General features: G+C 39.9%; 1 protein-coding gene across 2 annotated transcripts in view; it reads right to left on the reverse strand.

Moving 5' to 3' along the window:
* The window catches only part of LOC139406913 (adhesion G protein-coupled receptor L2a), a 197,838-nt gene that overhangs the window by 90,070 nt on the left and 92,904 nt on the right, over positions 1–14,864 (reverse strand). For both annotated transcript variants that reach the window (XM_071150072.1, XM_071150070.1), the window contains exon 3: positions 5,600–5,813. In XM_071150072.1, the coding sequence (XP_071006173.1) occupies positions 5,600–5,813 (214 nt within the window). The remainder of the gene's footprint in view (positions 1–5,599; positions 5,814–14,864) is intronic.

Here is a 14,864-nt window from a genome sequence, read left to right on the forward strand (position 1 = left end):
TACTGTGGAATTGCCCCGCATTTCATTAATGCCTTGTGATCTTGGGTGCTAATTCAAGCTGTCCCTAATGATAGAATTATGAAAATGATTTGTTTTGCATTCATCCATTAATAAGTTATGCAGCAAACAATATGTTATTATAGTGTGAAGACTAGATAAAAGAAAACATACTACTAAATCCTAACTTCAAATACATTTATTTTCCGTGGCTTTCACATGAAGCATGTATTGATGCCAATGGAAGATTTTCACAAAATATGATGTTATCCAGTGTTAGTAGTTGGCTCAGCGTGATACAGTTGTGCGAATGGTCAGAATATATATATATTTTTTTTCCATGAATTGTCTCTGACTGGCATGAGCTGGTTTTAAACATACAAGAACCATTTCATCCAAAACATGCTACACTTTTATGGACAAGCTGTGCATTAAAAACAAAGCAAAATAGATCAAATATAACTTCAATGCAACCGAAAGCAGTCACTCGCTAATACAGTATACTCGCTGATGGAAGCCAGCTAGTTTTTTCAACACTATCACAATGGAGGGTCATATTCTCATAGACACCTTTGTAAAGTCTGTGGAACCATTGCCTTTATTCTAACGAGATACACCCTTTTCACAATATTGTGCCGACCCCATGTGTACTCTGCTAGCTCGGAAATTAAATTTTCATATGGCCCATTCCAGCAACGATGGTGGATGTTTAACCAGGACCATGCAGTCAGAGGAGTTTGGCTTGGTTTGGCCGGCGTGAAAAGGCTATTAGAGGCTTGGGTGAAAAGATGTTGGAGAACGTCTAAGGACAATGTTTGATCCAGTGGGCAATTTCTCTGTGACTATATGTCTGAGCCTGTGTACTACTCAGCAGGGTCAAACACATGGGGTATTAGAAACCTCTCAGGCCGGATCAACCGTGGGAGTCAGCTATCTGACTTCATCAAATATGACTTGACAATAACCCCCCTGAATACAACGGCAACTCTGTTTTATTTCATTATTTCTTATTTCCCCAGACAGATTTGCCAGAGTTGCTGACAGCCTCAAATGATCCAATATCTTGGGTTGTGGCGCTCGTACGTCATGCCATCCCATGCACTTTGTCTCACTGCAACCCTGTGTGACAGGACCTTGTGTATTAAGATGCACATCTATACTACAGATTGTTTACTGAGGTGTGCAGCTGTTCATATCTATTCCAGCCACATTCAAGCAATGCTTTGTGTAGTCAGAGAAAGTGCTTACTATTAGAATATTAGTCCATTTTTTATTATGAAAAGCAGTGTATTGCTAAAAAGACTATCCTGAGCCCTATACTACGAATATAGTTTGAGGAATTAGCGAGGAAACTTTGGTCAACTCAGAGTTCAAATTGGGATAACCGGTACCACGAATGTGGCTCACTTTTTAGCCAGGAAAATGTATATGGCAACGAATCCTTCAGAACTAACCTGCTCCAGGGTAGGCTAACTCAGGGCTAACTACATTCATCCTGAAAGAAGAATCTAAGCAGCAAGGTGAAGAACAATTAAATCAGATTCTCTCCTTCTTGCAAAGATAGCGTCATCATCCACTTAATTTGAGGAAGACAATTGATAGTAATGTTAACATACCTATCACATCACACATTAAGTAATGACAAATGCATTTGGAACTTCAAGCACAGTTAAAACATCTGTATGAATTAATACATAGACCTGAAATCACTGGACAATTTAATAAATGGAACACTAGTCACTTTTATAATGTTTACATATTTTGCAATACTCATCTAATACAGTAGAAGTCGGAAGTTTACATACACCTAAGCCAAATACATTTAAAACCTGTTGCGACTCTAGGGGCAGTATTTTCATTTTTGGAAAAAAAACATTCCCGTTTTAAACGGGATATTTTGTCAGGAAAAGATGCTAGAATATGCATATAATTGACATCTTTCGATAGAAAACACTCTAACGTTTCCAAAACTGTAAAGATATTGTCTGTGAGTGTAACAGAACTGATGTTGCAAGCGAAAGCCTGAGAAAAATCCAACCCGGAAGTGCCCCAGGTTTTGAAAGCGAGGCGTTCCAATGACGCCCTATTTGGCTGTGAATGTACCATCAACGACCTTACACTTTCTACGTATTCCCCAAGGTGTCTACAGCATTGTGACGTAGTTTTACGCATTTCTGTTGAAGAATAGCCGTAGGCGGGCACATTGCGTAAGTGGTCACATGGTGGCTCCGAGAGAGATTCTCGCGTAAAGTACAGAGGTAGCCATTACTCCGATCGGTCCTAGAGAAAAACGAATTGTCCCGACGGATATATTATCGAATAGATATTAGAAAAACACCTTGAGGATGGATTCTAAACAACGTTTGCCATGTTTCTGTCGATATTATGGAGCTAATTTGGAATATTTTCCGGCATTGTGGTGACCGCAATTTCCGGGCGATTTCTCAGCCAAACGTGAAGAACAAACGGAGCTGTTTCGCCTACAAAAATTATATTTTGGGAGTCTCTTGAGTGAAAACATCCGAAGTTCATCAAAGGTAAACGATTTAATTTGATTGCTTTTCTGATTTCCGTGACACGGTTGCCTGCTGCTAGCAAGGCATAATGCTATGCTAGGCTATGATAAACGTACACAAATGCTTGTCTAGCGTTGGCTGTAAAGCATATTTTGAAAATCTGAGATTACAGGGTGATTAACAAAAGGCTAAACAGTGTCTCAATATATTCAATTTGTGATTTTCATGAATAGGAATATTTTCTAGGGATATTTATGTCCGCTGCCTTATGCTAATTAGTTTCAGGCGATGATTACGCTCCCGCATGCGGGTTTGGGAGTCACTAGAGGTTAAACTCAGTTATTCACAATTCCTGACATTTAATCCTCCTAAAAATTAGGATCACCACTTTATTTTTAAGAACGTGAAATGTCAGAATAATAGTAGAGAGAATTATTTATTTAAACTTTTGTTACTTTCATCACATTCCCAGTGGGTCAGAAGTTTACATACACTCAATTAGTATTTGGTACCAAGCCTTTAAATTGTTTAACTTGGGTCAAACATTTCGGGTAGCCTTCCACAAGCTTCCCACAATAAGTTTGGTGAATTTTGGCCCATTCCTCCTGACTGTAATGCTTGTCGTCGGTGGAAGGACGAGTGGACCAAAGCTCAGCGTGGAAAGTGTTCATGATATTTATTTTCAAGAAACACTCAAAAAATAACAAATCAAAAAACGAAAGCGAATAGTTCCGTCAGGCACAAACACTGGACAGAAAATAACACCCCACAAAACCCAAAAGGAAAATCACAACTTATATATGATCCCCAATCAGAGACAACGATAGACAGCTGCCTCAGATTGGGAACCACACTCGGTAAAACAACAAAGAAATAGAAAAAATAGATTTTCCCACCCGAGTCACACCCTGAACTAACCAAACATAGAGAATAGATAAGGATCTCTAAGATCAGAGCGTGACACTGACTGAGCTGGTTTGTAGGCCTCCTTTTTCGCACATGCTTTTTCAGTTCTGCCTACAGATTTTCTATAGATTTGAGGTCAGGGCTTTGTGATGGCCACTCCAATACCTTCACTTTGCTGTCCTTAAGCCATTTTGCCACAACTTTAGAAGTGTGCTTGGGGTTATTGTCCATTTGGAATACCAATTTGCGACCAAGCTTTAACTTTAACTTTAAGACTGATGTCTTGCGATATTGCTTCAATATATCCCATAAGTTCCCTCATGATGTCATCTATTTTGAAAATTGCACCAGTCCCTCCTGCAGCAAAGCACCCCCACAACATGATGCTTCCACCCCCGTGCTTCACGTTTGGGATGATGTTCTTCGGGTTGCAAGCCTCCCCCTATTTCCTCCAAACATAATGATGGTCATTATAGCCAAACAGTTCTATTTTTGCTTCATCAGAGGACATTTCTCCAGCTGCCTTTCAGGTTATGTTGATATAGGACTCGTTTTAGTGTGGATATAAATACTTTTGAACCTGTTTCCACCAGCATCTTCACAAGGTCTTTTGCTGTTGTTCTGGGATTGATTTGCATTTTTTTCGAAGTACGTTCATCTCTAAGAGACAGAACGCGTCTCATTCCTGAGAGGTATGACGGCTGCCTGCTCCCATGGTGTTTCTACTTGCTTACTATTGTTTGTACAGATGAACGTGGTACCTTCAGGGATTTGGAAATTGCTCCCAAAAATGAACCAGACTTGTGTCTACAAATTCTTTCTGAGGTCTTGGCTGATTTATTTTGATATTCCCATAATGTTAAGCAAAGAAGCACTGGGTTTGAAGGTAGACCTTGAAATACATCCACAGGTACACCTCCAATTTATTCAAATAATTAGCCTATCGGAAGCTTCTAAAGCCATGACATAATTTTTGTGATACAGTGAATTATAAGTTAAATAATCTGTCTGTAAACAATTGTTGGAAAAAGGACATGTGTCATGCACAAAGTAGATGTCCTAACCGACTTGCCAAAACTATAGTTTGTTAACAAGAAATTTGTGGAGTGGTTGAAAAACAAGTTTTAATGACTCCAACATAAATGTATGTAAACTTCCGACTTCAACTGTATGTATCCTATTCGACTGTATCTTAGTCTATGCCGCTCTGACATTGCTCGCCCATAAATGTATATAGTCTTAATTCCATTCCTTTACTTAGACTTGTGTGTATTGTGCATATGTTGTGAAATTGTTAGATATTACGTATTAGATATTACTGCACTGTTGGAGCTAGAAACACAAGCATTTCGATACATCCGCAATAACATCTGCTAAACACGTTTATGTGACAAATAAAATTGGATTTGATTTACAATACTGTATCGATAGGAGAGGGAAAAAGGTGCTTGTGCCTTGATAACCACACCAATGCACACCACAGTAATAAAATAAAGATGCCAGTTCTAAAAGTCTATTTCACACGATAGCCTGCTGAATTTGCAATATAACTTTTCTTTCATTTAGATTTTGGCACAAATTAAAATGTGGCGCTGACTTGCCCATGGATTGATGTTTCAGCAGTGTCTCAATGAACACCCATACAGAAAACTCATGTATTATAATACACACTGAGTATCCCTAACATTAGGAACACCTTCCTAATATTGAGTTATCTATGTCTCAATTGTCTCAAGGTTTAAAAATCCTTCTTTAATCTGTCTCCTCCCCTTCATCTACACTGGTTGAAGTGGATTTAACAAGTGACATCAATAGGGGATCATAACTTTCACCAGCATTCGCCTACAGTATGTCATGGAAAGAGCAGTTGTTCATAATGATTTGTACACTCAGTGTATGTCACTATATTAGGGTTTGGTATGGACAGTTCGGCGTTCGACTAGCCATGTGCGACATGCAACGCAGTTACAAGCCTGCTAGAGTTAGGGGCAGGTGGACGAGCAATATCCACTGTCATAGTATGGATGAAGCCTGAGCTGGAGTAGCAAGCTAACTGAAGCCGAATAGATCTAGCTTGCTTCATAGTATACCCCTCTGTAGTGTGTAGTCCAAAGACTCCTGTCTGTACAAAAAACAGGTGTAAAAACAACAGTTCCCATCAGGAATTACAGGGGGTTTACCTTTGTGACATGATCTTGTAGGCGTCTGGAAGATAGCAGTTTATGTTCTCCATCTGGAAGGGGTCAGCGTCGCAGATCTTGTCGTCAGTTCGGCCGTAGTTGGCACTTTCAATCATGATGACATCACTTCCTGGACAGCGTAGGTCGATCGGATAACCCTCACAAGACAGCTCTCTCCTCACTAAGCCGAACGGCAGGGCAGCCCGGATAAACCCTGAGGGAATAGAAGAGTCTTCTATCAGTACAAAAGAAAATTAAAGAGAGAAATGTAGCCACTGAAAAAGACTCACCAAGGCTGTAGACTGGAAAATGACTAAGAATTACAAAACGTGCTTGGCTAAGACAGGGATATGAGATGATAGAACTTTCATCTCACAAGTACATTTCTGAAGAACTGTTAAATTTTTAAGTGTTTGAAAAATAGTTAATTGTTTTGGATCCTGAAATCACTGTACTCTATATCAATGACGAATGTGAAACCACTCCTTTAAAAATGTTACTATTTTGATTAAAAGTTTCGGACTCTCCTTTTTAACTGAAATGCTGTGTATCAATTAGCTTTAACGACACCATTTGAAGCACTGCATTTAAGTTTCCTTTATTCTCTCCATGGAAATTTAGAGAGGTGGGGGCTTGTGTTCTAAAAAATGTGAACACGGCCAAATAGCTGTGCTTATGGCTGGGTAAAGTTAACTATTTTGCTCCGTTTTCTTCTCTCTCAATTAATGATTTTGAAAGGACAGCTTTCCTTCCATTCCAGCTATGAACTGTCACATCTTCAGAATATTAAAGGAACTGTAGCTAATACATCATTCTCTAGAAATAGACTGAACTCTCTAAAACTTGCCCATGACAATGGTTTCACCGAGTTACAATTTAGTACAGACACAGACTTCTGGCATTTGCACTGCTGAGGAGAACTCTTACCACATATTGCCCTGTATATAATAATGTTGTTAACTGTAACTTTTCTGTCTTGGCTGAAGCACATGTCATTAAGTGTTTACCGACTTCTTCCTTTCTAATGAGTCTGTGTTCACAGTCTGGTGGCTTGAAAAAATGTCATTACTCCATTTCATACACTCATTTGTTGTGTAAGACTGGCAATGGCAACCGGGACAGATCCTGTCTGTGAAATCCTTGATAATTACCCAGGGCCTTTGCATTTTATAAATTAAATAGTTTATACTCACCAAGCATGAGCGCAGTGTGCTCAAAGCAATTCACTTGAACTCTGCTAATTTGGCCCGCGAGGCTAAGTTTTTTTTCTCCCATCAAATGCTTCATCAATTAACAACCAATAAGATTACTTTGCACAATGTAACGCTGTCCTATTGTCGTTAGAGACAATCAACATTCCGGGTTTTGTCCATCTCTAGAAGTGCTACCCTGGTGTTTTGCTAAGGAAGATTAATGTCAGTTTAGATTGTCTGATGGTTCCGCTTTTGTGCCAATAAGATGGTTTTGTTAATGTGCTCAATGCTTTACAGTGTAGATTTTAGAGGAAATAATGGTTGCATCACTATAGAGTCAGATTGCTGTCTTTAATAGTTGTATTCGTCTTTTATTTATGTTTGGAAGAACCAGAACATGGGGGAAAGAGGCTACGTTGCTATTGCTCTTTTTTTGACATCCAACTTTCTCATCCGACCATTAAACATGAAAAGGGAAAAGCATTCAAGTCTGATAGGCTTTCACCTTACTTCAAAGTCTGCAGTTTTTTTTCTCCTCACTTTCAGTAGAAAAAAATTATGCTTTAGGTGATAAACAATTCAGAGGTGTTGTTGGCTCGCGAGAAATCCTCAAGTTGAAAAAAAACTAAAAAACGCGGCATGTCAGAAACATGATTTGACAACCAATCTAACGTTTATGTCAATGCATTCCAGCATAGCTCTATCATAAGTCAGTCACACGCAATGTAATAACTAAGAGAACCTATGTAATACATCAGGGTTCCCTATTATCCTTATTATTGGACATAGAATACTTTAAAACACCAGCAAATCAGATACAAGTGATTTTAATTTTGGAAATCTGTTCCAAAGTATTCCCACACATAATAGAGAGATATACAGTGTGTGTGATTGTATACAAATGTAAGCAAGATTTGAAATGATTATGTTTTAGTCAAACGTTACATATGTTTGGGCTTTTTGTAGTCTACAAATTATTTCTAATTATGTTCTGGCCCTCTTCCCATCCGCTCAAGAAAAAATTGTCGCTCGGCTGAATCTAGTTGATGATCCCTGTAATACATCAATCAATGACAATTTACAATTTGTATACTCACACACCCCTTTGAGACTAGTCAATGTGTAATGTCTTTCTTTTATGTCATACAGTTTTCACTGGAACAGCCAGCTTTGCTTTTAGCTCCAGTATGGTACAGGTAAAACATTTTGAAAGCTACTTTTCAATGTTTTCCCCTGAAAAATGGCTTTGTCCACAATTGTACTGTGAGTGAGCGACAAAACTGGTTTCAAGATTGTGGCACATTTTCAAGGTGAAGACTAAAATGACTATGGGGTTATACCCAGGACTTGTACAGTATTGGTACGTAACACATACCTAGTGTGACAAAATTGAACATTATTATTATTTCTATGTTGTCTTTGGTGGCCACTGGCCAGTTGGCTATTGCCAAGCTTCAAATGTCATGAATATTTTGATCATATTGCCCACCAGATTCATGCACAGACCTTGAGGGGCAGGTGCATGCTCAAAGAAGAAGAAAAAAAGACCCCCACAACAACACATTTTTTTGCCCCAAATTCTCTACTGATAATACTTCAGAATTCTGTACTGCTCCCTTTAGTCAAATTTCATTTTTTGTTTTAAAAGACCTTTCTTTTTCAGCAAAAACCTACTGCTCACAGAGGGCAAGGTTATCAGCAGATTATGTAAATCAGCTATGTAGTTAGCTAGCTAATGGTTAGCTATGCTGTTGTAACAATTTAACTACTCTTTACTTGTTTGGAGTTTGTTCTGCTGCTAACATCTACAGTAGGCCTTTTACAACTGAAAGACGATGCCCAGAGCTTACCCAAGATGTTGCACAACGCTTGAAGTCAATAAATCAATGATTAAGTCAAAGTATGATATATTTGGGCTTGAAGTGGAAAAGTGGGGACATTGGACTTGTTCCATGGCATAGGTGTTTCCCTTATGATATGACACACTAATACTTTTCAGACTATGTTTGAATGTTACCACCCACCAGCATGGCAAAGTTCTTCTTCTTCGTGACGGAGCCAAAACAGCCTTTTGACATTCATTTGCTATTGCTCTTGCAATATCTATCTGTCTGTCTATCATTATCGTTTGTGCTTTGTCCATGTATCTGTTTGTCTCGGTTTGTAGCTTTATACATTCTGTCTGCCTGTCTGTCCATTTGTGCAATCCCCCCTATCATGCTTGTAGGATTGCCAGTTACAACACCAAAGACCTGGGATTGCATGAGTTGCCCTGCCGACGTCAAGTTTACCAGCAGCCAACGTCAAGTTTACCAGCAGTGGATACGTTTCCTCGGATTGGATGAGCAGGATGAAACTGTACAGGCATCATTTTGAAATGCGCTTTTCAACCGGGAGTCTTTCTCAAACTATTTACCGGTGGAGATGGACTTTCAGAGGAGACTTCGGCTCAAAGATGATGCCATTACGACCATCTATCCGGACGGCGAGACTGTAAGTAAAAAGAGCCTCTGAGCTACTTAGCTGCTCAAATGTCAATTCTAAACCTGCCATAGGAAATGTGCTTCTTGAAATGCTAATGAAATTAGCTAGCTAACATTTGCTGTGATAGCTGGGATAGCTAATGTTAGCAGTGCTAAATGTGTAACGTTATGGTATCAAAACTTCGGAGTGAAGTGAGAGGTCATATTTACATATATTTACAGGTTTCTATCACAAGAGAGAACAGCTGCCAGACAGACCTGCCACAGGCTTGCGATTTCTCAGCACGGAATCTGTGTGTCTTGCGATACAACACCACTAGCATGCATGCCTGAAGCTTTAGTGCCTAATCACATTCCAGTGAAAAGGCCAAGAGTGGACTGTTCCACTGATGACTACAGTTATCAGTTATCACTGACATCATCTGCGGCATGGAACTGTAAGATACTTTCTAGTGACCTTGTAATGGTCATGTATGACTAAATGTGTTGTTGCACAGATACATTTGATAGGTGAAATGTATTGCTGTGCCAAAGTACTAGATCTAGACTAATGTAGACAGTGAAAAAATTGTACCTCACACCTGCAACCTTTTATCACTGCTACAGAGTCCCAGACACGCCTGTTCTTATGGTGAGGAAGTACATTGTGTATGAAGACTGCCTGCTGCAGCAGCTTTTCCAATCCTGTCCAGTTTGCACCAAAGAATGTGAAATCATGAAGCAGTTCCAAGTTACCCTGATCTGCATTGTCCAGATTTGCCCTCACTGTGACAACACCAAGATGTGGACGAGTACAACACCCCTTCAGGCAACCTCCACCTGACTGCAGGTATAGCTTTCACCGGCTCTTCTTTTGCTCAGACAACAAGGTAAAGCAAAATATGTTCTAATGTAACCTGAAATCTTGGATGTAAGTATATAATGCTGATCTACGTTTTTATGTGCTTCATTTATATTTCAGTTCCTGAATGTGCTAAAATTGCAGACCATTTGCAAATAAACCGACTACAGCCATCAGTGAAAGGTACTGCATCCAACCACATACTGGCAGTGGAAGTTGTAGTAGAAGGTCCTCCTCCAGCAGTCTGACGCGGAAGCTGTGGATCTGAAAGCAGACTCACCTGGCCACTGTGCAAAATTTGTTTTGTGAAATATATTTGCACGCTGTCTGTCTACTTTTGAATTACATGTGGACAAAGGCACACACATGCCTGCATGTCCTATGCATATTTGCCAATAAACACACACATACAAAATGTCCACACTTATCTTGAGTTGGACTGACATTGATCTCAACCTCTAACATCTAACAGGGTCCTACACCAACTTGAACATCAATCAGTGGAGGCTCCTCCTCAAAGGAAGGGTAGGATCATACTCCTCAGTGAATTTCTTAAAATATATTTTTTTTAAATATTGAAAAACTAGACTAAATATTTTCATGTCACCAAATAATTGATTAAAACACACTGTTTTGCAATTAAAGTCTACAGTAGCCTCAACAGCACTCTGTAGGGTAGCACCATGGTGTAGCCGGAGGACAGCTAGCTTCCGTCCTCCTCTTGGTACATTGCCTTCAATACAAAACCTAGGAGGCTCTTGGTTCTCACCCCATTACATAGAAATACACAGTAATTATGACAACTTCCGGAGGAAGTTCTCCAAACTATCAGAGCTTTTACAGCATGAACTGTCATTGTTTCCATCCAGTGAAAGGACCATAGAAGGAATCTAGTACTGAAAGCATAAGCTACAGCTAGCTAGCACTGCCGTGCATAATATGTGGTGAATAATTGACTCAGAGAGATTTGTTTTCAACAAATTAATTTCTTCAAAAATGAAGGAGAAGCAAGAGAGAGATTGTCATTTTTTCACTTTCAGTTTCACTTACTTAGCTAGCAAATGCAGCTGGCTAGTTTAGTTACGCAAACACTCAAACAAAGGGATTCTATGTTAGCTAGCTGGCTATGACTATCCAACACAACACTGGAATTCTTCAAGTCAAGGTAAGCTTTTGGTTTTATAAAATTATTACTACCGGGGCCCGCCGGTCTAACTGCTTACTGACTATACACTGTAACGTTACTGATTGTAGCAGGTTCACCAACGCATTAGTTATATTACCTATCTTGACTTTACTTTAGCTAATATGGGGACAACGATGTAGGCTGTGTATAGCGATTATGACATGGTTTGGCTTGGAAAGTTTTTTTTTGCCAGGTCACATACAGCTGTTGTGTTGTTCTTTGAAGTCCAATGTGGCTACTATGATCAGGGGGGTATTCATTCTGCCGATTCTGTCAAAAATAAAATCTTAAACGAAACTGGGATGAAAACACCTGAATTTGTCCAATAGAAACTCTAATTTGCATCTGTTAGAATAGTGATTACACCCTAGATAAGCTAGATGCAGGCAAGAGTGTGCAAGGCTGAATTGAATGTGTCACTGTCTGTCCATGTGTCACTGTGTGTCATCTGAAAATGTTCTCTCGACCTGTGTGCACCTACATTGTAAGCTTTCATTCATAGGCTAAGTTGTTGGGAATATTTGAGTATCACATAGTAATATTTGAGTATCACAAAGTGTTCTCCCTCATCATAAATGGCACTGACCGCCACTGACATCATTAGAGTGTTGGACGTACAACTTGTACAGGTGAGCTTTTCATCCATGGAGTACCTTTGTCTGCCTAGATAGGCATCTCTGTGTCATGTTTGTAATGGCATCTCTGAATCCTGAACTGGAAGCCTCTGCCCAGCCTAACATAGATTGAAGTAAACATTTCCAATAATACTGTTTTTCGCTTACACAGAGCAACAATGTTGGCAACAGCTTGAGAATGGAGGAGGGACTGCTGAGGAGCCTTGCTGCCCTGGAGGAGGCAGATGTCAGCATTGGCTCCATAGTCACAGATCGACACCCCTCGATCCAGAAGTACCTGAGGGAGGAGAGGCCTGACATCAAGCACTACTACTACAACCACCTGTACTGGTTGGCCTCAATGTCAAAGTGTGGTAAGAAGATGGTGGCAAGGTAGACATCGGTAGCTAACCACATCCAGGATGTTCACAGTCACGATGACGACATATTCCCAAACTGCCTGCACCAACCTATTACAGGTGCAGAGGCTAGGAATTGGCTCAAACCGAGTATGTATAAATAGTTGAGTGAACGTTGCTTATCCCTCTATTTGTGAAACCTTGTGTTTAACAGACTTACAACTACTCTATTCAAAAGGCACCGGTGAACTCTGTGTATTTCTACATTTGGTGGGGAGACCGAAATTAGGTAGGTTTAGTCTGACCTGTTCAAACTACAACATAGAATATATAATATGATACACACAAATAGATACTAACTGCCACTGGTAATAGTACAGTGACTGAGTCCAGACCGACAGACGGGATGTCTCTGAATGGAGAGAGACCTTGCACTCAACATTAAGACACAACTTGTATTTACTAGACACAACTTGTAATTGTGTATTTTTTTATTATTTCATTGTATGCTATTAGTCAACAGGGGGAGGGAGAAACCCTGTGTATTACATACAGGGTTGTTTGTTCTACATGGACCTGTTACTAAATGTGGAAGTTATCCAAACACCTAGTTTAGAATATCTACATAAGTTCATCAATTGCACTCTTATTTCTCTGTAGGCTACTAACCGATTCAAAGCTTCCTCTGGCATCTAACCATGCATCTATCTGCCTGTAGTTATTGGACTCAACATGCAGGACCCAAGGGTTGAGGCAAACTCCCTTATACCCAGGATGGAGTGTCATGCACATTTCTCCTCCTGCCACCTGAATGCACAGATCCATAACCTGTAATGCCTAAACACCCACTGGAAACTTGAGACAGCACAGCTTTGCCTAGAGAGCTGTGCAGTGTGCATGGCAGTGTGTAGACAGTCAAATCCTGTCCCTGTGGTGAGGGGGTGTAAGAAAGCTACTATACACAACTTATTTTGATGCTAGGTAAAGTGTATGCATACTGTCTTCATATAAGCACATCAGTATGATTTTTTTTTTTACAGTAGAAAAGTTTGGTCTGTGTAGCACCACCACACACACAGAATTAGAGTTGACAAATCAACATAATACACAACATACCTCTCCAACCTCCTTAGAGCACAAGTTCTGAAGCTTGGAGAGATTTGTGCAATGTTCATAAGTGAACCCAAAGGGGTTATTTATATGAGTAGTTCTGGGATTAGTCACCCTCTACAGATCTAACAGCAGCCATAAGGTTGCTAGCTACTTTTGTAGCAAGGTGTGGTAGCAAACGAGTGTCATGACACACATGCAGAAAATGGCTCTTGCCGTCTTCTGCATAACTGGATTTTAATATCAGCTAGCATGTCTAGCTAGCTGCAAATATGGCTAGCTCACAGGAGGTTGGTGGCACCTTAATTGGGAAGGACGGGCTCATGGTAATGGATGGATATATCAAATACATCAAACACATGGTTTCCATGTGTTTGATGCCATACCATCTGCTCTGTTCCAGCCATTATTATGAGTCGTCCTCCCCTCAGCAGCCTACACTGGGCTAGCTAGCCATCAGCTTGGCTAAACATAGAACGTCAGCGCAGGCGTTAGCATACAGAACAGAATAATAGCTACCATCGCTCGTTCTGATTTAGGGCTAGCTAGCAGGCAGAAAAGCCAGGCAAAATCAGTGAGTTTAGCATCAGCAACAACAGATAACATTAGCTAGCTAGCAACACTGAACCTACCATTTCGTGAATATGTATTACGAGCCCAGGTCATTCTTCGGAGGTGGAACATAAAGAAGCATTTCCTCTCTAAGACAGAAATTACGTTGAAATAGAGGCAGCACTGCCCTCTGGTGGGCACATTTAAAAACAGTCTAATTGAACCCTTCCCTGTCTCTGACCATGAGAGATGACATAAAACTCAAAAAGTAGCCAGTGTGCTACTAATCTTACGACCGCTAGGCGTGTGTAGTTTCTGCTTGTGCTGCAGCAGCAAGAAGACAAGTGCAGTGTATGCTCGCAGGGGTGTAGAGAAGCGGGGAGGGGACATTTTCCAAGATTCAAAAATGAGAAATTACCTACTTTGATGGTCAATTCTTCACAGAACAGGAGAGAAAAGGGACTAAAAATAAAATAAAACATTTAGCAATAAAAATAAAAAATGCTACCAATCTAAAAGTGCACCCCTAGAGGCCTATCTGTGCACGTGCCTATTGCCAACCATCGCACCCTGTCATCATACTAATGTATTAAATAAGCAACTGCATGATAGCGCAGGAATTGAAAGGGATCAATAATCTTAAAGTACATTTTGGAAAACTGACTGGATGTAACAAATGTAAAATGTTACTTGATGTTACTTGATGTTTAAACTTTCATTGTTATGTTTAAACATAAACCAAAAAAATCATCAAATTATGTGAATTCACAATACAGATATGGTTATGCATATGACCACTAGGGGCAATGCAGTTCAATCTACCACAGTCCTGGCTACCTACCTACCAGTTCTCACTAGTTACCACAACCACAAACTCACAAAAGCCTGCCTATTTCTACAACTGATCTTCTTAAAATGTGATTTTAA

Source organism: Oncorhynchus clarkii, chromosome 4 (assembly GCF_045791955.1).
Source record: "Oncorhynchus clarkii lewisi isolate Uvic-CL-2024 chromosome 4, UVic_Ocla_1.0, whole genome shotgun sequence".
Taxonomy (NCBI): domain Eukaryota; kingdom Metazoa; phylum Chordata; class Actinopteri; order Salmoniformes; family Salmonidae; genus Oncorhynchus; species Oncorhynchus clarkii.